The sequence below is a fragment of the Pyxicephalus adspersus genome, chromosome 1 (assembly GCF_032062135.1).
Source record: "Pyxicephalus adspersus chromosome 1, UCB_Pads_2.0, whole genome shotgun sequence".
NCBI classification, from domain to species: Eukaryota; Metazoa; Chordata; class Amphibia; order Anura; family Pyxicephalidae; genus Pyxicephalus; species Pyxicephalus adspersus.
Window position 1 is genome coordinate 43,013,112 of NC_092858.1, and position 25,252 is coordinate 43,038,363.

The 25,252-nt window shown below is 38.2% G+C and overlaps 1 protein-coding gene across 8 annotated transcripts; it reads left to right on the forward strand.

Annotated features, from left to right (window-relative positions):
- The first annotated feature begins 1,705 nt into the window (after nt 1–1,705).
- IKZF4 (IKAROS family zinc finger 4) lies at nt 1,706–20,128 on the forward strand. 8 transcript variants are annotated; one of them, XM_072408660.1, is made up of 8 exons: nt 1,706–1,983; nt 6,249–6,303; nt 7,628–7,729; nt 8,122–8,382; nt 9,535–9,738; nt 10,904–11,053; nt 12,857–12,985; nt 13,517–20,128. In XM_072408660.1, the coding sequence occupies exons 2-8, from the start codon at nt 6,264–6,266 to the stop codon at nt 14,218–14,220; spliced, it is 1,590 nt and encodes a 529-aa protein (XP_072264761.1). In that variant the 5' UTR covers nt 1,706–1,983; nt 6,249–6,263; the 3' UTR covers nt 14,221–20,128. The 8 variants fall into 8 exon arrangements, with proteins under 8 accessions (XP_072264761.1, XP_072264734.1, XP_072264751.1 ...); XM_072408633.1 differs by lacking the exon at nt 1,706–1,983 and adding an exon at nt 3,974–4,021; XM_072408650.1 differs by lacking the exon at nt 1,706–1,983 and adding an exon at nt 3,974–4,021 and having other exon boundaries at nt 10,904–11,029.
- The last annotated feature ends 5,124 nt before the right edge of the window (nt 20,129–25,252 follow it).

A 25,252-nucleotide genomic window follows, 5' to 3' on the forward strand; every position in this document is an offset into this window, starting at 1 on the left:
GGGGAAACAGGGTAGTGCTTGGGAGAACTAGCTGTTCACCCAAGCACTATATATACCTTTGGTAGAGGTAGGCAAATGACAGCTGCAGCTCCATCTCTGTTAGTGTTATAGTGGTAGCTCTACTTTCTAATGGTGTATTTGTTTCATGTGTTTTATTCTGATTTATTATACAGGTAGTCCCCAGGGTAAGGACATCCGAAATAGGCACCCCTCCTAGATACCAATGGGGTTCCGACTTACATACACATTCAACATAAGAACAAACCTACAGTCCCTATCTCGTATGTAACCTGGGGACTACCTGTACTGATTGTAAAATGAAATCCACACTATGCAAACTTATAATTCTGTTACAATTATATGGACATTCATGGTCTTTGTAGCCAATAGTGCATACATTACGTGGAACTCAGCATTGTGTCCTCAGCTACACATTTCAGTTGCTTTATAAAGCAGTAAATGTGTATTTATACCTCCTGCCAACTGAGCTGCTCTCTGGTGTAGCTTATTCTGAAATCAACACTTTAAGAGTGTCAATCTCCTGTGTCCCCAGTTGTGCTTGATGGTTCCTCCATTGTATTATGATTTACCTTGGAGGTGAGTGGGAGGAACCATTAGGAAACACCTGGCAGCTGCCCCTGTTGAACTTTTGATTGCCTGGTAGTAACACTGCCTCTGATCTTGTCTGACTTAATTTTGATTTCTGCTTTATATTCCTGTTCAGAGACCAATACACAGAACTAAGGAAATTAGATACAAGTGATAGCTAGAATTTTTAGAAGTCAATACTGGCAGCAGATTTCCTTGAATTCCAGTCTATTTCTCTCTCCAACAACACTGGTCATGGAAATCATCATTGACTTCTATTCTGAAAAGGTGAGTTTTTTTTAGCATCTTGGTAATATTTTAAATGAATTCAAAACTCAACATCTGCTAAATTAGGGCTCTCCAAATCTGTTCTTCGCAGGCCTGTAACCGCACACATTTGTAGTAGTAGCAGTACCTTTAGTAAGGAGTGGTTTAGGAGAAGCATGGCCTATCTGGGGCATATAAAGCCATCTCTAGGCCTTAGCAATGCCAGGTTTTTCCTAATGAGTGAATTTTTCAGCACAGACATTTATTAAGACACATCGGGCAAGTTTCCAGCTTTCTGCTTTGCACTTGCTTGTCCCACAGCTCATATATGCCAAGAATTTCAGCAAATTACAGGGCACCATCTGCATGGAGTTTGCATGTTCTCTCCGTGTGGGTTTCCTCCAGGTTCTCCGGTTTCCTCTCACATTCCAAAAACATGAATTTATGTTATTTGTCTTCCCCCTTAAAATTATCCCTAGACTGTGTTAATGATATATGGCTATGGTATGGACATTAGACATAGATTGTGAGCCTCTTTGAAGGACAGCTAGTCACATGACTATGGACTTTGTACAGCGCTGCGTAATATGTTGGCACTATATAAATACTAAATAAATCAATTTCTATGGATTTTCTGACCTATTGGAGTTGGACAGGAATGTTTTAAAAAATCAGCCTGGAATTCATGGGATGAGAAGTTTTGACTTTACTGTCAGCATGCTTGTTCCAAGTCAGTGGCTCTGAATGAAGCCTGGGGATGGGCAATACATCCTCAATGGCAGGCTCCAGGTTTCATATAATGTTCCTCCACAACTATAGAATATACCAAAGCCTTTTTCATGATGCCTGGAGCAGAGGTGACCGCTATATAGGAAATACGGCTGATAGAGATTGAAAAGCCCGCGCAACTCTGAACCCAGCACCTGGTTCGATTATTTCCGCCATCGGCTACACAGGTCTAGCGAGAATCGGCGTTCTGCCATCGTCTATTCTGACTGTCGCTTGGCAGCTGCCCCGGAAGTTGTCGCCGGGACCGGTTCAGCTCCGGTAAAGTCTCCGCCGGACAGAGTCGGCAGGCGGGAGAGTGGGCCGGGTTGCATGAGGCTCCGGGCGGGGGAGCCGTAGCAGGTGAGAAAGCTATGGGTGGTGGGCATGCCTATCCCCAGGGGGCCCGTAAATTGCGGGTGACAGGTTCAGCCTGACCTGCCTGTCATCTCTCTCTGTGTGTGGGGAGCTGAGCTGACACTCCTATCTGCAGCCTCCCGCTAGGGCTGACATTAGCATAGTAGTGCCCTATGATGTCCCCGGTACAGCGCTGGGTGATGGGCCGGGAATGGAGCGGTTCTGTGTCCTCACATGACTCTTCCCGGCTCAGTGTCTGCACACACACGTGACCAGGCTGCGTGCACAGCTCCCATTACAGCTATAGGTGAATGTGTGTACACCGGTCAGAGATCAGCGGGCTTTACACACATGCTGCATAGGCTCTGCACTCCTAGCTCTATCAACACTTAATATTATAGATAATAATAGTATAGTATATTATATTAGGATATAGTAAGGGGTTTTATCATTGGAGTGGTTATAAGGTAAACTTTATATTTATGTTCTTGTGCATTGTAGTGAGGAAGTGCTAAAAATGACAATAAACAAATGCAATATATGTTTTATAGTGTGATGAAGGCTGCAATGTATAAATCCAGCTGTGTGCCCGGAAAAGTAAAAAAACTGCTTGTGAAGATTTTTAGTTATATACAGGTGCTCTTTTTTGAAAAGTTATTTATTAAATAATAAATTGTGGGCAGCACGGTGGCTCAGAGGTAGCACTCCAGCCTTTGCAGTGCCAGGTTTGAATCTCAGTTAGGACACTATCTGCATGGAGTTTGCATGTTCTCCCTGTGTTTGCATGGTTTTCCTCCGGGTACTTCAGTTTCCTCCCACATCCCAGAAACATGCAGTTTGGTAATTGGCTTCCCCCTAAAGAAAAAAAAAATTGACCATGGTAGGGACATTAGATTGTGAGCCCGTTTCAGGGACAGTTAGTGACATGACTATAGACTTTGTACAGTGCTGTGTAATGTGATGGCGCTATATAAATACTGTGTAATAATAATAAACAAAACAACAAACATAAAAAAAGTATAAGCATGTATCTAAAAAAATACACAGTAAAAAATTTACCAATATAACAATACCCAGAAATAGGTAGCATTTATATTGCTCCTGTAATATTTGCAGTGTATCACAGATTTCAAGTAAAAAATAGTATAATACAATACAGTCTTTCTGGTTAAGGTGCAAAAAAGTAATCTGAGAATTTCTTTCAAGAAACTTGCTCTATAAACCACAGCTTGCTCAATAAATGGATCTAATATTACAGATACCTGTGCTCTTTACAACTTAGTAAATAGTAACTATTTATTATTATTAATAATAAACCGTATTTATATATAGCGCCAACATATTACTCAGCGCTGTACAATAATTAGGGGTTGTAAAGGACAGACCGATACAGTAGGGACCCGCACCAGAAGAGCTTGGATTATTATTGATGTCTGTGTCACTGTTTTTATTTTACAGTCCTGGTGACCGCTGCCACTAGAACTGTTCAGGGATTTCCCCCCTATTTTGAGTAGACATGCCTTCATTTGATCCAAAATCAAACAGTAATTGGCTGTAGCCTTCCAGCCTACAAGTACCTCTTATGGATGTACCTGTGAGGGTTTATGTGTACCCGTCTCAGTAAAGGAATGGATAATATGTTGTGAGTGGATGTCGCCTCTGACGGTAAAAATCTTTATAACAAAGAGGACATTATCTTTGTATAGCATATGGTTCTTCTCCAAACCTGAGGCATGGTTGTTGGTAGGAGCAATCTTGGTACTGGCCTCCACCCAAGGCAAATATTGTTCTTGCCTGTGTTGCATTATCCTTTTTTATGGTTTAGGACTGAATGTCATCACAGAGAGGATACAACAGCTTTTGTTTAAAGCAGCCATAGACGTAGTGATTATATAAGATGCCATTTCTGACCTGGTTCTAAAAAATACTGCTTGCCTAGTTGGTGTTCTGATCCTCGGTGTTTATTACTTCTGAATTTACGGACCTGTAATAAGTATCCAGCCAAGGTGTTCAGCGGATTGTCACAGTTATGTGTTTGTTTAAGGTGAGTGACTAGAACTAAAAGATCAGCATTACACCTTCGGCAATTAGAATTGTTTAAAATTTGTTCATTAATGTCAGCCTACATTCCTTTAAGCAGCATACACGTGCAATTATAGTCATTGGAAAGGATCTTTCACAATCCTTTCCAACGACTAAGGACTTCACGATGTATGAACAAGTGCTGTACATACAGCACTGTTCTGCTCTATTGAGAGGAGAGGGGGAGCACCCTGCTACGCTCTTTACCCCTTCCCTTGCATTAGGATCGTCCGTGGATCTGCCAGGACGGTCGTTCGGACAATGGACGATGGGTGCTGTACACATGCCAGATTCTTGTCCGATATCGGCCCTGAGCCAATTATCGGGCGAGAACCATTGGACATGTGTATGTAGCTTTAGTGGTAAGGTAACTTTAAAAAGGCAAAGAGTATATTACACTGTACTGTATGAAACAGCAACCAGACGTAGAGCCTCATACAGTCACCTGCTCTGTACCTCAAATAGTGTAAAGGATAACTGTAGTTATCAAGTACAATTTTCCATTGCCCCAAACTTTTATTTATTAAATCTTAAATTGTACTAGGATGTGCCTTCAGGTAAATGTGCTGTTAAAAAAAGAAATAGGGCAACACTCAATCAACACAGTATAATGCCAAGTCAATGAAACTTTGGGGATAATTTGTCCACTTTGGAAATGTATGTGATTGTAAATCAATTATACCTGCTTCGGTGCAAATAAAAAAAAAAAAAATACCACAGACCATTTCTCCATCTTCATTTTTTCTGATTTTTGTTTTTCTTTTATTTTGCTAGTGCCCTTGTCACTACTGGTAAAGTTTTACTTTACATGAAAGGGGTAGACAACCCTCTAAAAAAGGATGAAGCCTGTATAAAGAAGTGCGCCTTTTCCACAGCCTTCAGTGTCCCCAGTTCTTTTTCTTCAACTGACCACTGTGCTTTTGTACTTTTGGCTCAAAAGTTGATCCAGCCCCTATTGCTGACTATGGGACCTGAAGCCAGAAGTGAATCCAGGTCCCTGCCAAGTAGCATACCAATCAGGGATGCAGCGGGCGATAAGTATATATTCCTAATGACACATCCCAGGTAGGGAATGGGAATGTCATTTATGTTTTGTTTAACTAATGGTTTGGGTCAGTTGATAACTGTACTTGTATATATTTACAATTATCTAATGAAGTTATCCAAGTTTTACAAAATTCAGAGCAGATACAGTAAATTTGTTCTGTCTGACAGCTCAATCTAAACAAATAAAACTATTTACATGTTCTTAACAAGTAGTAGAAGTTATTATGTATTCTTACAGATTCCCAAAGATCGCTGCAAATGCAGTAGTCGGTTATGTCTTGTTCACCAGGATTATACAGCCTTTTACTTTATCCTCAATGTAATCAGGCTGGAAGCAGATTGTCTACCCTACCCAGCAAGGAAGAAATGTAATTCTTCTGTCACTTTAAGCCTGGCCATAATTGCCTTTACTATTCCATACATTCTTTTTACTGAATGTTGATCCCAAGGATGTGCAGGGTTTCATTTGAAGGTAAATATTTGTGTATCCAACTTTTGAACTGAATTCTTTTAAAAAAAAAAAAAAAAAATTTACAAATCTTTGAGCAGTAATGTTGGTTATCTTCCCCCGGTGCTGCCACCAGTTAAGGGTTCTTCTTATATAGTATTACAGTGGAGGTATTCGTTATTTAACAACTTACCTGTTTAGTGACTAGCTCTCAATTTGGTGTGTGTGTGGGGGGGGGGGTTTAGGGGCACACTGTAAAAGAACTCTGTACATCTTCCTTCACTGACAGCTTGAAGACCCAGATTGAGGAAGCAATCTTCCTCATACTCAATCTTCCACAGTTGTTTACTCTTTACCCTATTTGACCTGTCATGCACTTCAAATGTATGTGATTTTTGATTGTGTTGTTTTATGAACCGTAATACATTTAAAAAATATATTTTACAAGCGAAAAAAACAGCATATTATTATTTAAAACAGAAATGGTTTAAAGGAAATATGAGCTGCAATGAAAGAAATACATGGGCTGCATTTCTGATTTTTGGAAAATGCTAATTGCCATGCTTTTAAGCTGATCCTGATATTAAACACTTTGAATTCACAGGCTACATATTTTCTTTGGCTCAGTTACTAAAAAATCTTTTGACTAACATCTCTGTCTAGGAATAAACTTGATTTTCTAAATATGTTTCAGAGAACCCAGTCTATAATGGAAATTGAGGACTACAATGGCCGCTCCTATATGTCTGGTATGTAAACACTTCAGTTTGGTTAGTCATTATACATATTTAAATAAAAACGTCTGTAGATAAGTAGGATCTACCTCTCCTGGTTAGATTTAGTCATCAAGCTGTCTGATCAAATCACATCCAGCTGAGAAGCATGGCTATGAAGTGAGGCTTGTGTCTGTGATACATTAGCATTTGTTAATTGCAAAGATCATTTTCTGATTCTAAAATTGTGTGTAAATCCTAAGTACAATCCCACTTCCACAAAAAACTAGTAAGATGTGAAAAATATAAATAAAAACAGAATGTGGTGATTTGCAAATCATTAATGCAGGTGTTTAACTGAAATAGTCTAACACAACATATGGATAACATATCAAATGTTTAGACTTTTTAATTTAAAGTTTTTAAAAAAAAAAAAGTTGGAGGAGGGGGTTGTTTTAACAGGGGAGCACCTCTGTTTTGTAGCACCCAAACTCTTTTACTGTGGAGCTGAGATGTTGTAATTCATGCCGTAAGCGGTTTGGCATTGTCTTGCTGATAAAAGAAAGGCCTTACCTAAATAGCACTGTATGTTGCTTGAAAACTTGTATGTATCATTCAGCGTTAATGGTATATTCATAAATATGCAAGCTTCCCAGCCCATGTACACGAATGCACCCCATACCATGTTAGATGCTGGCTTTTGATAACCAGGTTGGTCGTTCTACTCTTTGGTCTGGAAAACATAGTGTCCATGATTTAAAAAACCAACTACAAATTTTTAATTTTTCAGACCACAGAGCAGTTTTCTACTTTGTCTTGCTCCATATTGTGACCAAGTGAGTTCAGGTAGTGGTTGTGGGTTCTTGTGTTTCTAAATCGTATATGGTTCACATTTGGTTTCATTTTTGCATGGTAGAATTTTTTTGGTGTTTGCAGTAATAATATGGTCACATTAAGACAATGTTTTGGAAGTCCTTATAAAGTGATATCCAATACATAATCGTGTGATGTATGAACTTATTGTATTGACCCACTTCTGCTCTGTTAGCTATACTCCTGAAAGCATTGTTATATAAATTCAGTAATTAATGGAATAATCTGTTTATCAGGCAAGTTGACAGCTTTCTTTAATTTTTGACTGTGCTGCGCTGTTGTCAATGTTTTTAGTTCTCTCCATGAACCAAAGAACAGCTATAGATATTAGGGGTGTAAGGGTGGGTGACAATGCTTTTAAATCAACAGATGCAGTATTGTGAGTTATTATTGTTACTCTAGAACAGGAATTTTGTTTCTGCCAGGATTTCTAGGATTTCTCTTTTCCCATTTACTCTCATAACACAATATTTTCTTCAAAATGCAGCTGGGGATTCATCGCTGGAAAAGGATTTCTCAGAAGCATTGATTGGACCCACTGTGAGCACGCCAAACAGCCGGCACTCCTCTCCAAGTCGTTCACTAAGTGGTAAGTGTACCATTGTACCAGGTGACTTGCCGTTGTGGTCTTGGGTCCAAGTTCTTAGTCCTTTAAATTTAATAATGAACGTGTCAACAATCTAGGAAGTAAGATATGCTTTGGGTAACGCTGTTTCCTGGCATATTAATAAAAAATGTAATCACTTTGGACTTCTAATTTGTATGTAGGATATCTTTTCATTGTACCTTGTAAGAGATAGTTAATAAATAGTAAATAAAACAACCATAACACAAAGACTCAGTATTTACCCTTTCATAGAACAAAAATTGTAGAAATGTTGGAAAGTTTGATAAATCTCCTGCTTCCAATTTTCAAGTAAGTGGTTTTGTTTTGCTGTTGCCATTAAAAAATAGTGATGTTCTGACTGATTTATCCTCCAGCAAACTCCATCAAAGTAGAAATGTACAGTGATGAAGAATCTGGTCGTCTTCTAAATCATGAAGACCGATTGAGTGAAAAGGAAGATGGAGTTATGCCTGATGACTCGCTGGTCGAGCCATTGGGGTATTGTGATGGTCCAGGACAAGACCCTCATTCACCTGGAGGTATTCGCCTCCCTAATGGCAAACTGAAGTGTGATATATGTGGCATGGTCTGCATTGGTCCTAATGTACTGATGGTGCACAAAAGAAGTCATACAGGTAAGTCAAGAAGCATAAGAAAGGTGCAGCAGCTGGATCCACATTTGTTTTTGCAAGAAATCTAATTTTTTTTTTCATTTAGGTACAGTTAACTGGCGTATTATGCATTGTTCACTTTTTCCTTAGATTTGCATGTGTTTTCTTCTATTTACTTACTGTTTACTTGGAGCACTTACCTACATTTTCCATATAATTTGCCTAAGCCACACTCGGGGTGGAATTACCAGGGAGTTTAAAACTTGTACCTGGTTGCCACGTTTCAGCGATGCCCAGTATCTGCATCCCCTGGCGATGCCAGCGGAGCTTTCTCCTGGCATATTAATAAAAGAAGTAATCACTTTGGACTTCTGTTTTGTATATAGGATATCTTTTCATTGTATCTTGTAAGAGATACTTTCTAAATAAAACAAAAATTTCTCAACAATGATATTAGAAACTGATAAGGTCATACAGAAAACAATCACTTCAAGTTCATGCTGCTGAAGGTGCTGGGGTGTACTAGTTTTTCACACGTCTTCTCCTTTTTGTCTAATTTCTGTTAAATACCTAATGACACATGTCATTTGCTGTGTGTTTTATATCTGAGCTTAGATAGTAACAGATGGTAAGTAACACCTTAGACTTGAAAGAGGGTCTTGGTTTGAAAGAGTTCTATTCCTCATTGCAATCTGTTTTAAAATGTATTTACCTAATCATACATAGCGGACATTTACATTTTTTTGACAGTCAATCAATACAGGCACGCCAAACTGTTTTTTTGGCCACTTACAGCCTACCAGCTGCTTTGGAAATTTAATTTTAATATTACCCCAAGTAATAATGCCTAATCTACTTTTTCTGGAGTTAAGCAAGTGTTGCCATCTGTGGATATCATTAATTTATTCGAATCCATCCTCACAATTTTCAACTTGACATCCCTGGATTTAGAAAGTTGTTAATTACTATAACAACTAGCAAAGATGCTAGCACTTTTTTGCCTCTCTTACCCATAACCCCCCATCCCCAACATTGTTGGATAACATTTGTGGTTCGTTTTATAGTAGAGGTTTCATTGCAGCATTCTGCTGTTAGGAGGTAATGAGAAATTGTTGCATTTCTCCATTATGGATAGATTAAGTTTAAGATTCTAACCAGCTTGCTGTTGTGTTGCAGCACTCAGCGAGGACTTTATGTTTGATGCTGTTTCAGGTGAGCGGCCTTTCCACTGTAACCAGTGTGGTGCCTCATTTACACAGAAGGGGAACCTCTTGCGGCATATTAAACTGCACTCGGGTGAGAAGCCTTTTAAGTGCCCATTCTGTAACTACGCTTGCCGTCGGCGAGATGCTCTAACAGGGCACTTGCGCACCCACGCTGGTGAGTGTGTCTGACATAAATGTTCACTGACTGTTGGGTGTTTTTATTGTTTTTTTCCTGATATTGCACTCTTTCACAATTTTCTTATTGGTGTTCACTTTTAGTTCACAGTCCTGGCTTATTATGTCAAAAATATACATTCCTACTTTCAGTCATGTCATGCATTTAAATTATTTATCTATTTAATAGCCTTGCACAAGATGGGTGTTTTTTTTTAGGATAAATAATCCAGAAATGTGTAGGTATGTATGCTCTATGGTGTCAAGGTTTAGGAATGTCTATATTTTTTTTTTTAAGTTTTGTTTTATTCTATTTTTTTTTTTCAATGTAAGATATACAGACAAAGATGTATATCTATTTTGTAGATTATTATTAGATCAGAGCTGATACCCGGTGCCAAAATAAATTCATGATTATCAGTAAAGGTACTTCATACTAACCTCATTCTTTACTACATCTGTTAAACCTATCCAGACTCTGCCTAATATTTTTTTTTTTTTAATTGTTATTAAAAAATGATTTTTTTTAACAAAATAAACAACACAATGAATGAAAGACTTATATAACAAAGATATCAAGTACAGTATAGAACCCAATCCCTCCACAAACAAGCAAAATAACTTTTACCAAAACTTTGTTTTTCAGTTTTAGACTTTCTTTACAATACAATATTATCAAATACTAGATCTACTAGTCAGTATTTTCATCTGTCTCATGTTCTTGTAGAAAGGGATACGTCGATTTAGTAGGCTTTCTTTAAGGTCAAATCTACTTGAAATTGATGTTTTACTTGGATGCTGGTGAGTTAACACATTCTGGCTCTGCACAATGCCAAGGTTACTGCAACACCAAATGCTTTAATGATCTAAGCCCATATACTGTATTGCTTTTGATGTAAAAAGGATACATTTCCGTGCAGGTAAGTAAAGGTTAGAAATCAATCAAATCTTGCATTATTTTATATATATATTTTCTATATATCATTATTTAATACATTTTGCATTGGTAATAATTAGCATGAGCTTTTATGTTTCGGTCCAGTTATGCACAGAATTCATGACCGAGTTCTCTTTCCATGGTATATTTTGATTCCCCATTTCTATGTGAAGTCTTTAGGACACATATCTCTGTTTTATGGGCAGGCTCTGTTTTTCATTTTTTCCAGTCTCCTCCCCCACAGTCGGCAAGCCCTACAAGTGCAACTACTGCGGCCGCAGCTATAAACAGCAGAACACACTGGAGGAACACAAGGAGCGCTGTCATAACTACTTGCAGAGCCTCAGCAATGAAGGTCAGCACCTCTCCTCTCATACAGGTACATAAAACCCACTGTAGATCAAGGCTGCTTGATGCCCTTTTGAATCCACTATTTTTATATTAGTCATAGAATTGGCATAAAAAAATCTAAGGCATTTATAAAAATGTACAGATTAATGGTAACTTCAAAAAGATAAAAACATGTTTGTAAAGTTTTATTTCAACGTTCTTCTCTTTTTAGTAATATACAGAAATCTACGTCTTTGTTTCAGCTAGATGGCCTTTGATATTTAGTAATGAACCAATGTCAGGAAATGTAGTTGGTGTGTAGGTCTGCACCATTGGTTCTCCACCAGGAGTAGAGAACAGGAACAGAGATTCCTTGGAACAGAACTGTTACATTTGTTCCACAGAAGCACAGTTATGGCTCATTTGCTTTTCATTAGTTAGCTTGCAGCTGCAGTAACTCAATGGGCCTGATTTATTAAAGCTCTCCTAGGCTGCAGAGGATACATTGTTATCAGTGAAGCTGGGTGATCCAGCAAACCTGGAATAGATCTGGTCCAGAATTGAAAATGTTTGCTAACAAATAGCAAATTATTTTTAAGAAATCCATTCAAGGTTTGCTAGATAACCCAGCTTCACTGATGAAAGTGCATCCTCTCCTACCTTGGAAAACTTTAGCAAATCGGGCTAATTGAGAATGCTAGCAGAATATCAACAAGTGGCTGATAGGGCCCACGGTAGTAGATAATAAAAATTTATAAATGACATGAAAAATGTCTATTTGCAGCAACCACTGTACATTCTAATTAGACTCCACAAAGGCTCCAAAAAGGATATGTCTGGTCGCTTTCCTTAGGAGTTGCTAGTTAAGGGCCCCACTGCCACTGGAATTTCTAATGTGGAAAATTTACCTAAGGGTACAACAGCCCCTAAAGCTGACAATACATTACAATCTTGGCCTGGTCTTAACTGTCTTTGAGCAAGCTTATGGTTGTGTAGCATTGAAAATGATGCTTTACTTCAGTTTTAAAACACGTACATTAACACATGGAAGCCTGGCGTTGACATAGGGATTTAGAAGCAGAGCATAACTAAGGCACCGTACACACGTCGGATGGTTCTCATTTGATTATTGCTTAAGGGCTAATATCCGACAAGAATTTGTGTGTACAGCACTCATCCAAAATCGTTCATGGATCCGTCCTGGCAGATCCACTAACAACGGACGATCGTAATACAAGTGAAGGGGAGAGAGTGCAGCAGGGTGTTGCTTGCTTGTTCTCCCACATCTCCATAGAACAGGACAGCGCTTTACATATGTACAGCGCTCATTCATACATCTTTCAGTCTTTTGTTGTTGAATAGGGTCGTGAAAGATCCTTTCCAATGAAAAATATTACATGCGTACATAGCCTAAAGTCAATGCAGAGACTGCCCGGTTGATTTCAATGTAAATATGTTTCAGAAGCTTTAACAAATATTTTTTAGACATAAGTAAAGACCAAGCTTAATGTAAACTGCTGTAATCTTGACCTAACTGCCTATCTATGTACAAGTGCCTTTCTTAACTCTTCAGTCCATTGAGCTGTGTTTTTATTGCAAGGCCTGATCCACTGTTTTCTGTCACATACTATCTACCTTCGCAGGCACTTTATTACAATATTGTATAAGTTTATTCTCGTAGTATAGTAATCCATGGAGTAAAATCTATGTACCTTATCGGTCCGTGTCTGCACTGTCCATTTTAACTAAATAAAAAAAGCAGAATTATTAAAGGATTTACACAGCTGGGTTTAGACACAACCTATCACATAGCACCAACATTTGGCCCAATCTCTTCTCTCCTTTCCCTCAGGTGAGGAGACACGAGACCTGGATCTGGGACCAGATGCCCTGATGCATCCCTCTGATCCGCCGTCTTTTATGGACCGGCTGGCAAGCGGCCTTACAAAGCGCAAGCGCTCCACACCTCAGAAATTTATGGGTAAGAGCACTTGCTCCTGTGTGCTGGAGGTGTATGGTGCTTGTGATGTTGATCGTGTCTGACTCAGTGATGCTATTACTGGCATTTAATGTACAGTAGATTAGCATACCAGAATTAAATGAACCGGTGTTCACGGTTTCATAGGTATGTCATTATTTGAAGGGGTCTTCAAGCCTTTCTTAGATTAATCTTGTTTATATTGCATGTAGCATGTTTATTGTATTCGACTGGGTGGAGCATTTCTGCTTTTTATTATGCTAAGCTTATATAGCAGTTCTTGTTTAGCCTGAATAAATTCTCACCTTTAGGCAGGCCCCAAAAATGAGGTTACGGTTTGCTGTTTTTGTTTTTTTCAACCCTATTTGCAAGCAACAATATTTTTGCATTATAATACATTTTTAAAATATAAGCAGATTGATGATTTTTTTTTTTTTTTGTGGCCTAGGTGTAAATTGGCAATATAGGTCACTGTTAGTGGACTGTATAGCATTACAGGCTATATTTTCATAAAATGTTGTCATCTGTTTTTAGGGGAGAAACAAATACGGATTAGTCTGGCTGATCTTCCATATGAAATGAACTCCAGTTTTGAGAAGGATATGGAAATGGTCCCACATCATCCTCTTGACCCCACTTATGGGAATGCATTAGCTTTTGTTGGAGGTCCTATGCGCTTACCTCCCACAAACTGCATCTCCGAGATTACCCCAGTTATTAGTTCAGTTTACACCCAGCTCCAACCTATGTCAGGGAGGCCAGAGATGCCTGGAAATCGAGAAGCAGCGGAAGGCCATGAAGACATACCAGATGGGACATTAAGTCATTACAGAGGACGGACTGAGCAAGGAGCTTCTCCTACCAATGGATGCCAGGATTCTGCAACAGACACCGAAAGCAACCATGAGGAAAGGGGCTCTCAGGCTACCAGTAGCAGGCAAAGTCCTGCCTATGCCAAAGAGGACCAGAGACCGCCTGAATCAGGTGTGGTAAATCCATCACGCCCTGGGCCTGTCACAGCCAAAGAAACACTACGAGTACTGGGAGAGGATGGTGAGCCTGTAAAGGTATTCAAGTGTGAACACTGTCGTGTGCTCTTCCTAGATCATGTCATGTTCACTATACACATGGGTTGTCATGGCTTCAGAGACCCTTTTGAGTGCAATATATGTGGCTATCACAGCCAGGACCGGTACGAGTTCTCATCCCACATTGTGAGAGGTGAACATAAAGTTTAATGGAGGGGACAGGGGTGATGGGAGGCAACTGCCCTCACCCCCCGTAAAAATAAAAACACAGAGGTCCAGTCACAATGAGTGGTCAAACAATTTTGTCAGGTCCCCTCAAAAAATGACTCCCTTGAAATGTTTTTATCTTTTGATTTCATATTCTGAGGACTAGGTAAACACAGAACTTGTAAGCACTTTTATTTTATTTTTGTTTTTCTTTGCATTGTATAACTTGGCACTACTGTATTTTTTTTTAATCCGTAAGGAATGCATATGTGATCACATTGAGATTATTATGCTGAACATGTGGTAGGTGTTGTAGTTTTAAAAGTTGTGTAAATAAAAGGCAAAGGTAAAGAACATTTCCGGGCAAAGATTAACCTCCCTCCCACATTTTTTGTAAACCAAGAAAATGGGACTAGATGCCACATGACTGTGGCTTTAGGGGAGGTAAAAAAAACATTGTTTTTTTTCTATGTGCGTGTGTTTTTTTTTTTTTTTACCCTCGGAGGGAGGTTATTTTGACCTGAGATCAGCTTTAAATGCCAGTGCAAAAGGTAGCAAGGCGCTAATACCACAGCTGTATCAAATTGCTTCACTTATCACTTTTGTTTTTTTTATAAATTATAAGGTCTGCCACACATAACTGCTTGTGTAGTAGGTTACAAATTATCTCTTTTGTCAAAGATTATCATGCTTTACTATTATTTTTATCCAGGCAGCATAACAAGCTCAGCAATTTCATTTTTCTCCACTGCAGTTAGAGGGACTGCCATTGCAATTGGGCAGGACTTTATTGCAGAAAGGGACAGACTATACCTGCCTGATTGTCATCTTCTGAAAAAATGTGCATGCTGGGACTGAAATTCATCCTAGCCCTGCCAATCAAGATAGTTGAAGATTGAAACTAGTTAGAGAAGAGGGAAGAAGATGGTGGCAGCCACAACGGAACGGACAGGTGAGTGTATTTAAAAATAATTGCAATTAGGAAGGTAAAGATATTTTATTGCAGAAGGGACATTGCCTGTTTCTTTTGCAATAAAAGACCTGCCTGATCTCAATTCTTTTGAAAAAGGGGCTTAGTTCTGCTTTAAAACCTATAGCTTTATTGGCTTATCACCAGCCCATGCCCTGCCCTTTTGGATAGAAAACTAAAGAGCTTTAGTGTTCTAGTGAGATCAACACTCTGCTCAGTGTTATGTTGCCTCTTATGAGCATGTTTTCCATAGCGGACTATACAAAGTCGTAGAGCCTTATTATTCATTTGATTTGCATATCTGTAGGAGTTTGATTTTTGCACATAGCACCTTGCTACCCTTTGCATTACTCTTGTACTACAACAGAGACCAATGTTGTGCTGTTTGGCTCTGCTGCCAGTATGTTACTAGTTCAGCAGAAGGGTACAGTCAGACAAAAATATAAAAACTGAAATTGAAAAAGTTGGAATTCCAGTTGTCATTTTTCTAGCTTTGGTTTAAAAAAGAAAGCTACCATCTTGCTGGCTTGACTTGACATCCATTTTTTCCATCAGTTATACTTCAGCAGATTGTACTTGATTAGCCAACATTTGGCCTTCTAGATACAACACAAGTCTTGTACATCTCTTAATAGCCATTAGATGGTTGGAGATAAATCTATTTAGATATGATTGCCTTCCTGTGTTCAAATTGTTTTGTATGTTCCCCCAAGGTCTCCTAATTTCAGATTCCAGTGGCCTCCTGACTGCCAGTAAGAACTAGTGTTCTGCACTATTTTCAGAGTAGCTTTGGATAGTCACTGAACAAGAGTAGCACCTTAAAAAGACTGTTTGGTAGTTGTGAACAAAAGAATTTGGCCCTAAGCCTCAGTATGGAAAAGAATCCTTTTATCCATTCTGATATGTTTTATTACTCTTTGCACTGACCAGAAAACTATTTAAAAATAGTTTCTAACGGAATGATGAACCGAAATATGCTACCAAATGTAGATTGTTTGATCCTATTTTATTGAATGATAATTTTTTTTGTCTAGTTGTTTACTTTCTCATGCATTTTTTTTTCACTTTGTTAAGCACTATTGAACGGTAAGCGTTTGTCAATGGGTGTCCCTTGTTTTTTTTTTTTTTTTTATTCCCTAGAACATTGGTTCCCAACCTTTTTGCCAACCTAAATGCACGTCCTCCAGACTGCATATGCACGGAGAGCCATGTGTCACTCAAAAGGGGAAGAAACTTCCCTCAGAGTAACGCCATGATGCCATAACCCGCCCACTTGGACCTGCGATGGGAGAGAGGGCCACCGCCCTAAGCCTACGATGTCTCCAGCTCTGACCGGTGCGCCCCATTATGTGAGGTCCTTCCCCTGACCCCGCTGGTGGGTGCACCGGCCAGAGCTGCGGCCCACCTGTCAAAAGGGGGTCTAGGAACCTGCCCTAGAATGTATAAATGTGTCAGTCATATCAGGGGGCTTTTATATATAGTTACTTGATGATTAAGAACTAGATTTTCTTCTCGGCCACAAATCAACCTGCTCCAACAGTTTGAACTTGATTGGTGGCTATGGAGAAATAACATCTGTTCTTGATAGACCCCAGTAACCTAACGTGCTCAGCAACCTCACCTTTCCACACAAACAGGATTCATGTGATCAGCAAAGAGCAGCATTCAGAATGCAGGGTCCACAGCAATGTTCTCTGTGTTTTTGAATTTTGTTTTTCTCATGGATTGATCTTCATTTAAGTGAAATTTGCAAATCTGCATTTAGTGCATTGCATGCACTGCCTTACTGAATACTGAATCAGACCAATGTTGCATTTCAGACATGCTTGCTCTTCTTACAGCAAACTCAAATTTGCATTTTTGCTGTAGTGCTTTTCTTTTTCTGCCTATTAGGACATCAATTTTTGTTGTAAATGAGTATATGATACTGCCTTTCACTTTAAACAATTATTTACTAATGTACCTAAAAGTTCTGCTTTGGGATTTATTGTATGTTTTTAAGTGGCTCTCAAGACAGTAGGGCTGTTTAGTTACTATCAAAGTGATCATATGAGGGAAAATAGGAACAACGTCTGCTCCTGCATAGCAGGCACAATAGAGCTCAAAATTTTATGTTTTGTGTTTATGCTTTGTTGCTGGGATCTGCCCCTGAATCCCTTCTAAAGACCCATGTGAGTTTTGACTTTCTGAGAAAATAAAAACTTGCAAATGGCAAAACGCTTACTTTCCCTTCCCAATGTTTTGGCCTGGTAAATGGCATCAGTCACTTTTTAAGAGGCACACCTGTGGGATTCCAGTTGAAGACGGCAATCATGTCATTGCTAAATAGGATTCTACTACCCAGTGGATTTGTTGAAAATTGTAGTTTTAACCTCCCTTTTTAATGTTGCCTGAGACATGGAGACATTCACCAAGCTCCATAAATGACCCCTTTGATATCAACGGAGCAGTAAAATGCTGCAGCATCTGTAGGGATAGAATCCATATTTTAATTTATTGTTATCATACACACAAACACACAACACACATTCTTATTAATGCATAACACGTGTATTTTTTTTTTTTTTTTTTTAATTGTGGTCTGTAACTCATTTTAGATTGCCTCTCCTCTTTCTGGCCCATTAACTACTGTATTAAATTTTCCTCCTGTTTTTATGGAGAATTCACAGAGAATTTAGAGATACTTTTAAGAGGGTAAATAAGAATTTCAGCTGACAAAAAAATGTCCTGCTAGTCACGTAGACATAAACTAAAAGGTAACAACAGGAATAAAAGCACAACTGACCTCCAATCGATCCAAAACTTAAAAAGAGACAAAAAACACTTTATTAGTGCCTCCAAATGTTACCTAAATATATTAGGCTTAAATGTATTTACAATTTGCACCAGATATTTTGAGAAACAAGATTTGTAGAAAATGTTGTCCTCCTAGTCTCTAAATTAAATCTATATTGAAAAATGCACCCACATTTTCATGTAAATTAAGAAAACTCCTTTGTGTCCCACATTACTGTAGATTCTGTATGATAATACTGAGAATTAGGTGGATACACATGTGCAATAATTGTCATTGAAAAGCATCTTTCATGATTCTTTTCAACAACAAAGGCTGAACGATGCATGAACAAGCGATGTACATACAACACTGTTCTGCTCCATGGAGAGCTCTCTCTCCCCTTCACTTTCATTACGATCGCTTGACGTTCGTAAATCCACCAGGACATATCTATGAACGAGGAGCGCTGTACACCAGATTCTTGTCCGATATCAGCCCTGCGGCGATTATTGGACGAGAATCATCTGACGTGTGTACGTAGCCTTAGATTAGCACAAACAATTGCCATCAGCTACCTAAAGATTTGCATCTAAGTCAGTTTGTACACTAAACCTGTCAGTTCCTTCATAGTCTTGCATCATGTTAGAGCAGAACAAACACTCTACAGAAATCCATGTATTTTAAAATACAAGAACTAAACACTAAAGCATTTGTAAATCCAAGGAATATATTTATAAAACTTTATATACTTTGTTGTCTCCAGCAGCAGTAATTTTTAGGAAATGTTGCATACAACTTATTCCTCCAAAGAAAGGCTCAGGTCTTTCATCAGCTGAATTTCCGGGCTTTAAACCAAAGGCTTTTTTAGTAAACCTCAAGAATACTTTTTTTTTTTTTTTTTTCCAAGGTTTTTTGGTAAGTCAGAATTTAACTAAAGTTTGCAAAGAAGCAGTACAGAAAAAGAGCATTGTAGCTGAGCCAGATTTACTATCCAATTGTAGCTTGATGATGGGAATAAGGCATCAGAATAAACTGTTTGCTTTGTTTGTTAATGCTCCCCTGTCCTGTCTTTTGAAGTGAAGTCATGGTTTGCTCATGCTAGAGCAACTAGTTTATTTTAATTCAACCCCCCTTCAGCTGCTTATACTTGCTTTCCCTTTACTTTCCTGCCTTTCTTCCGGAGAAGTAAGTGACAAATCTTGCACACCCTAACTTGGGGAACCATGCCACTCTCGCCTTCCTCCCATGTATTTGCAATTTGGCTACTCAGGCATCCAGCATTGTCACATGGTGTGGAGAGAGTTCTATGTCACATGGTGTGGAGAGAGTTCTATGTCACATGTAAGCTTCAGATCTTATTCTGCCATGGCTTCTTCTCCAAGTTCCATCAGAGGACCGACAGCTAGGATAAGCAGTTATCGAGCTTTCATTAAAGTGAGCCATTTGCTTTTTCTTTCATTAGCAAAATACACATACTCTTCAAAAAATGAAGCAGAGCTAAATTACTTCTTCTCGACTTTCCTAAAAAAATGACCGTGTTCAGTGTCCTACTGAAAAAAAGTGAGATCTGTTACAGTAACTATATATCCAACTTGTTGCACTAAATCTTTGTTGTAAAAGTGGACTGATAGCAGTCTCTGATTAAAGTTACACAGTGAATGCAGAAACTGTACTATATTAGTTAATGGAGCTCCAGGGATTGGTCAGCTTCTGATGTACTAAACTATGAAATGTGGAAATCCATTTACATGAACTGAAAAATTCTTTTAGGGCAAGATGCATTTTTTTCTTCTATGTTGAACATTCTAGCTGCACCATTCAGATGGATATCATTAGAAAATTAGAGGTGTTTACTGGTTACGTTTCCTGGATCATTTAATGTGTAACATTTTATAGGATCACTTTTGAAATGTATGTTCATATCTTATAAACTGTTTCTTATTGTTTTTATTGTGTATAATGTTCACAAAACCCAGTGTGTTCAAAGTGTACAACTTTATTTTTCTTTCCTACTGTCAGATGTTTTCTCTCCTATTTCAACTTCACATTTTGTTATTAAGATATTAACTATAGAATTGGTAAGCATTCCATATTCTGGTCATCCTGATGGAGTTCATCTATTAGTCTATAGTTTTCCTTTTGATAAAAAGCAGCAGTAAAATGTTGCATAAATGGGCAAAGATTTAAGTACCATGACATTGTTTTTCAAGGGTTTTATATTACTTACTAACATCTTAAATTGTTGCATATTACCCGTTCTGATATTGCTAATTGGGAGGGAAATTAATTCTACCAAGTTTATTTGTATAACTGGTGCTGATGGGGAATTGATAAATTCAACACTCAAAACCATGTAATGTTGGCTATTCCTGTGGTACATGAACTTGTTAAAATTGTGTAGCATATCATTATAATTAAGACCCCCCCCCCAAAAAAAGTGGCAATATCTGGTGCTTCGGAAAGGTACTAAATTACTGGGTGAAAAAAGTGTTCAGCGTTAAAACACATATAATTTTTTTTTTTCCATTTTGGAGCTGGAAAATAGTGTGTTATCATTTTGGAAATATGCCTTTTTATGGCAGCGAACTTCATTGTGTCTTAGGAGCTCTTAAGAAGTGCACTTTTCTAAATTTGTATTTCTGTAGTCCTTTAAAGGGGTAAAATTTGAATATTCATGAGATATATATTGTTAACAGCCTTATAATCCCAGCCTAATTCTTATACATCACAAAAAACATTTGCTTCTTGCAAGCCGAGACAATATTTTACATCAAGTGCTTAAGCTTGGATTGTGAAGGATACATGCTCATAGGCTTATATCACAGTTCCTCAGGTGTCATTTTAAACATACAGTGAGAACTGGCTGCAAAAAAGATCCACTATATTCACCCAGAAAAGCTTCAGACAGCTGATCAGGACCTTAAATGTACAGAGTAGTGTTAAATGACTTAAAATGCAAAAGCAGAGCCTACTGAATCTTGCTAAATTTTGTTGAATGGCCACAGTTCTCCTACCCACCAGACTGACTAAGCCTGTAATTTTGTGACCACAATTGAATCGTTCAAAAATTTTGTTTAGTCTAAAATGTAAATTTTATGCAAGGGCATACATCAAAAGTGCAACAAAACATTGATCATTTTCAGATAAAAGTATCTATTTTTTTTCCTATGACCCAATTCTAAAGGGTGATCTACTAGGGCATGCAAGATCCATTCTTATTACTGACAATACATATTTCATTTTTTTTCCATTAAATTTATTTGTATAAAGGGCCTGGTGCTCGTTACTGAAACATTGTTATTAAGCTGTTTTTTTTTTTTTTTTTTTTTTTTTTTCACTTTGTCCATTCTTATTCATAACTTCTTCAAGGGCTTTAAAACAAACAAGAGTCTACATTGCTGTGCTTAAGTTCATTGTTGCATAATTTTTCTTCTAACTTAATATGATCAAAAAAAGAAAAGTCAATGTTCCTTGTTCCTACCATTTAGCACAAGTGCAATATTTCCAATGTTTTTAACATTTGTTTCTGATAACTTGTTAAGTTTTCATTTCCCCCCTTTTTGTTTGTGAGGTTAAACCTGCTTAAAAGAAGAAAAAAAATTTGCTGCAAAGCGTTTTTTGTAACTGTAACATAGTGTAAGTAAACATTTGTGTAATGAAGATACTGTATGTTTTGTATTGTTCTGGCTGAAGATCTGTTATAAATAAAACATGAGTAATTTATCACATGTGGTTTATTTCTATAACTGTTCAAAATGAATGCTGCTTTAGGATGTACTCTGAAATTTCTATTGCCTGTGGTGTCACTTGACTATGAGTTCTGGATACTCCCTTCAGCACTAAAGTCATGACTTTTTTGTATCATGATGGCTTCCTATATATTTATTCTTTGATTTCATGGAGTAAATTTAAAACAAAAAACTGAAAAAAAATTACACAAATTAAAGTGTCATAAAAATAAAAAACACAGGAGTTTTGGAGTGCAGGTATGTATGTGTCATCTTCCCAATCCCCTGATTTTAAAGCATGTTTCACTATAGAAAGCCTGTATGCACCAATGTTATTCTGTTGTGGTATGAGGTAGCTGAAATACCAGCTTGAATCATTTATATTCATTTTAAGAATTGTAATCTTTGCAGAAAACCAAAGGTGTTCGAACATTGGTTCTAAACCTCTCTCTAAGATATATACATTAATTACTCTTAATAGAAATATGCACTGTTCATGATCATGCATGTTGCCATTTTCTATGCATTTTTATTATATTTGTATCTGTTCATCAAACCTTATCACCAGTAATTTCTCAATTTCACGAATGAGGCTGTTCCACTGCCTTCTTATTTGGGCTATAAATAAATACTACCCCTTTCACTCTCTTTATCCTTCAATCCTTGGAACTGGCTGAATGAGCCATAGCCTTCCTTTATTTTTTGGAGTTTCATTCTGGTGTTATGCTCCTTCTTTTTGCTGTCATCTTGTATTATAGGGTGCATAATAAAATATAGTACCCATATATGAATACACATTTACAGATGAAATATGGTATGTTCAGCACAGTATGTAATCTTGGATTGAGATATGTAAGGAATACCGATGAACAGTGGAACTGGGAAGCTTTCTGAGACACACTGTCACCACCTGTTTATGTACAGTTTGTGTGACGTGACGTGACGTGACGTGATGGGTTGGAAAGCTGGTCGTAAGTCTGAGCAGTCATTAAACAGCTAAGATGTTAAGTGAGAAGTGTCTGGGATAAATCCATGAACGACCACTATACATGTCACTATGAGAAGAGCACAGTGGAGTGCTGCTCGCTCTTTCTCCTACCTCCCCATGAAGCTTATGTGTATAGCACTCAATCGCATCTGTCAGCCACAGCCTAAGACCCCAAAAACACCTACTGATCGTTGCAAAATGTGTTTAATATTGTTCAATGTGAAGTGACCTGGTAGAGTTGTAGGAAAGGGAAATTTATTCCAGTCATGTACAGTGAGGGAAAGAAGTATTTGATCCCCTATCAACTAGTCTGGAGACTGGCTAGGCCACTCCAGGACCTTCATGTGCTTCTTCTTGAGCCACTCCTTTGTTGCCTTGGCCGTGTGTTTTGGGTAATTGTCATGCTGGAATACCCATCCATGACCCTTTTTTAATGCCTTGGCTGAGGGAAGGAGGTGCTCACCCAAGATTTCACAGTACACGGCCCCATCTATTGTCCCTTCGATGCGGTGAAGGTGTCCTGTGCCCTTAACAGAAAAACACCGGCAAGCATATTGTGTCCACCTTAATCTTTGACACTGGGGGTGGTGTTCTTGGAGTCAAAGGCAGCCTTCCTCCTCCTCCAAACACGATGAGTTAAGTTGATGCGAAAGAGCTCAATTTTGGTCTCATCCGACCACAACACTTTCAACCAGTTCTCCTTTGGATCGTTCAGATGTTCATTGGCAAACTGCAGATGGGCCTGTACATGTGCTGTCTTGAGCAGGGGGACCTTGCGGGCTCTGCATAATTTCAGCCTTCACAGCGCAGTGCGTTACCAATTTGTTTTCTTGGTGACTTTGGTCACAGCTGCCCTGAGATCATTGACAAGTTCCCCCTGTGTAGTTCTGGGCTGCTTCGTCCACGAGGGGAGATCTTGCATGGAGCCCCAGACCGAGGGAGATTGACAGTTATTTTGTGTTTCTTCCATTTGCAAATTATCACGCCAACTGTCGCCTTCTCACCAAGCTGCTTTGGAGATAGTCTTGTAGTCCAGTTCAGCCTTGTGTAGATCTACAATCTTGTCCCTGACATCCTTCCCTCTTTGATTATTTAATATTCATACAGTTTTATGGACTCTCCAAATTTAGAGGCTTTAATAAAGTCAGTGCCTTGGTTTGGAAGGCTACATGTATCATCTTTTAGATTGTAAGCTTTTTGGAACAGGGTCCTGTTCCTCCAGCTGTGTCACTATCTGTCTATCATGTGAAACCCCTATTTAATGTACAGCACTGTGTAATATGTTGGTGCTTTATAAATCCTGTTTATTAATAATAATAACCATTACCTGAGGCCCTCTGTAAAGCATGTATATGCTTAACTACTTGTGCTTAAGTATACATGCATCTCCAGGCAACTCAGTTTGTTCTTTCTTTTCTAAATACTGTTATTGTTATCCCTGATATTTGTTACACTCAATGCTTTTAAAAATGTATTAAAACCATTGAAATGAAAGTGGCGCTTACTTTGACATCACTATAAGACATGATGAAACGCTGCGGACATGCTGCATTCACTTGTACATTTGTAGTCTGTAGAGGCTTCCCATTACAATGATAATATGCTAAAAACATCTTTACAGTATACATTCTGCCTAAGAGATATGGTGCCAAATTTCTAAATGTTTAGATGTCTTTGTAATGGATCTGTGGTGGCCTGGTAAACCGTTCCTACTTGGGGCATGATGATGGAGAATGATTTCTAGAAATTAGTGTATCAGTCCAGACCACGGGGTATTGTTGTAGACTATTGTGTGAAAATTTAAGGAGAAGCTCAAGGCTTGGGATGTGCTCTGGTCGATTTTATAATAAAGCAAAATTGTCAAACAATATTAGAAGGTTAGGAAAAGATATGTGCGGCGTAGTTAAAGATGTCAGCACATCATCCAAAAATACATTTTTTGATCTGTTTTTGTGGTCTTCAGACGTTTTATAATTTGATTTTGTCTAATATATTTAGGATGGTCCTCAAGAGCAAAAAAACAAGATCAGCACCAAAGGCATATTGTGGATTTAATACCATATATGATTTGGCTATTAGAAATTGGGCTTTTGGGTTTGAATGAAGGAATTGTTGCTGATATGTAAGATTGGGATATCATATTAAAGATTTTAGGTATATGAAAGGTAGCATCAATCCTTGTGTCCAGGATCTAGAGATCTGGAATGTGTCAAATGGCATCTCTAACCCAGTATTTAGGAGCGAATCCTACCTGGTCATTTGTGATCATTGGGCCAAGGAATGTATTCTATGATCTAAGATTTTAGATAGTAATTTATTATTTATATATTTTCAAATCTATATTAGTGAGGGTTTTTGTTTGGTTTCAGTACCATTACTATATCAGCAGCGAGCACATGTACACTGTACACTGTACACATGTACACGTTTTACCTTGTTTGCCTTGCTTAAAAAGTTTTTCAAAAGAGGGGTTCATCATATTAGATATTTTTTTTATATATAGATCAGGGCCCAGCCCAGGACACTTTCTCTTTTTGAGGTAGTTATTATTTTGTTGTACAGTAGGATAGTTA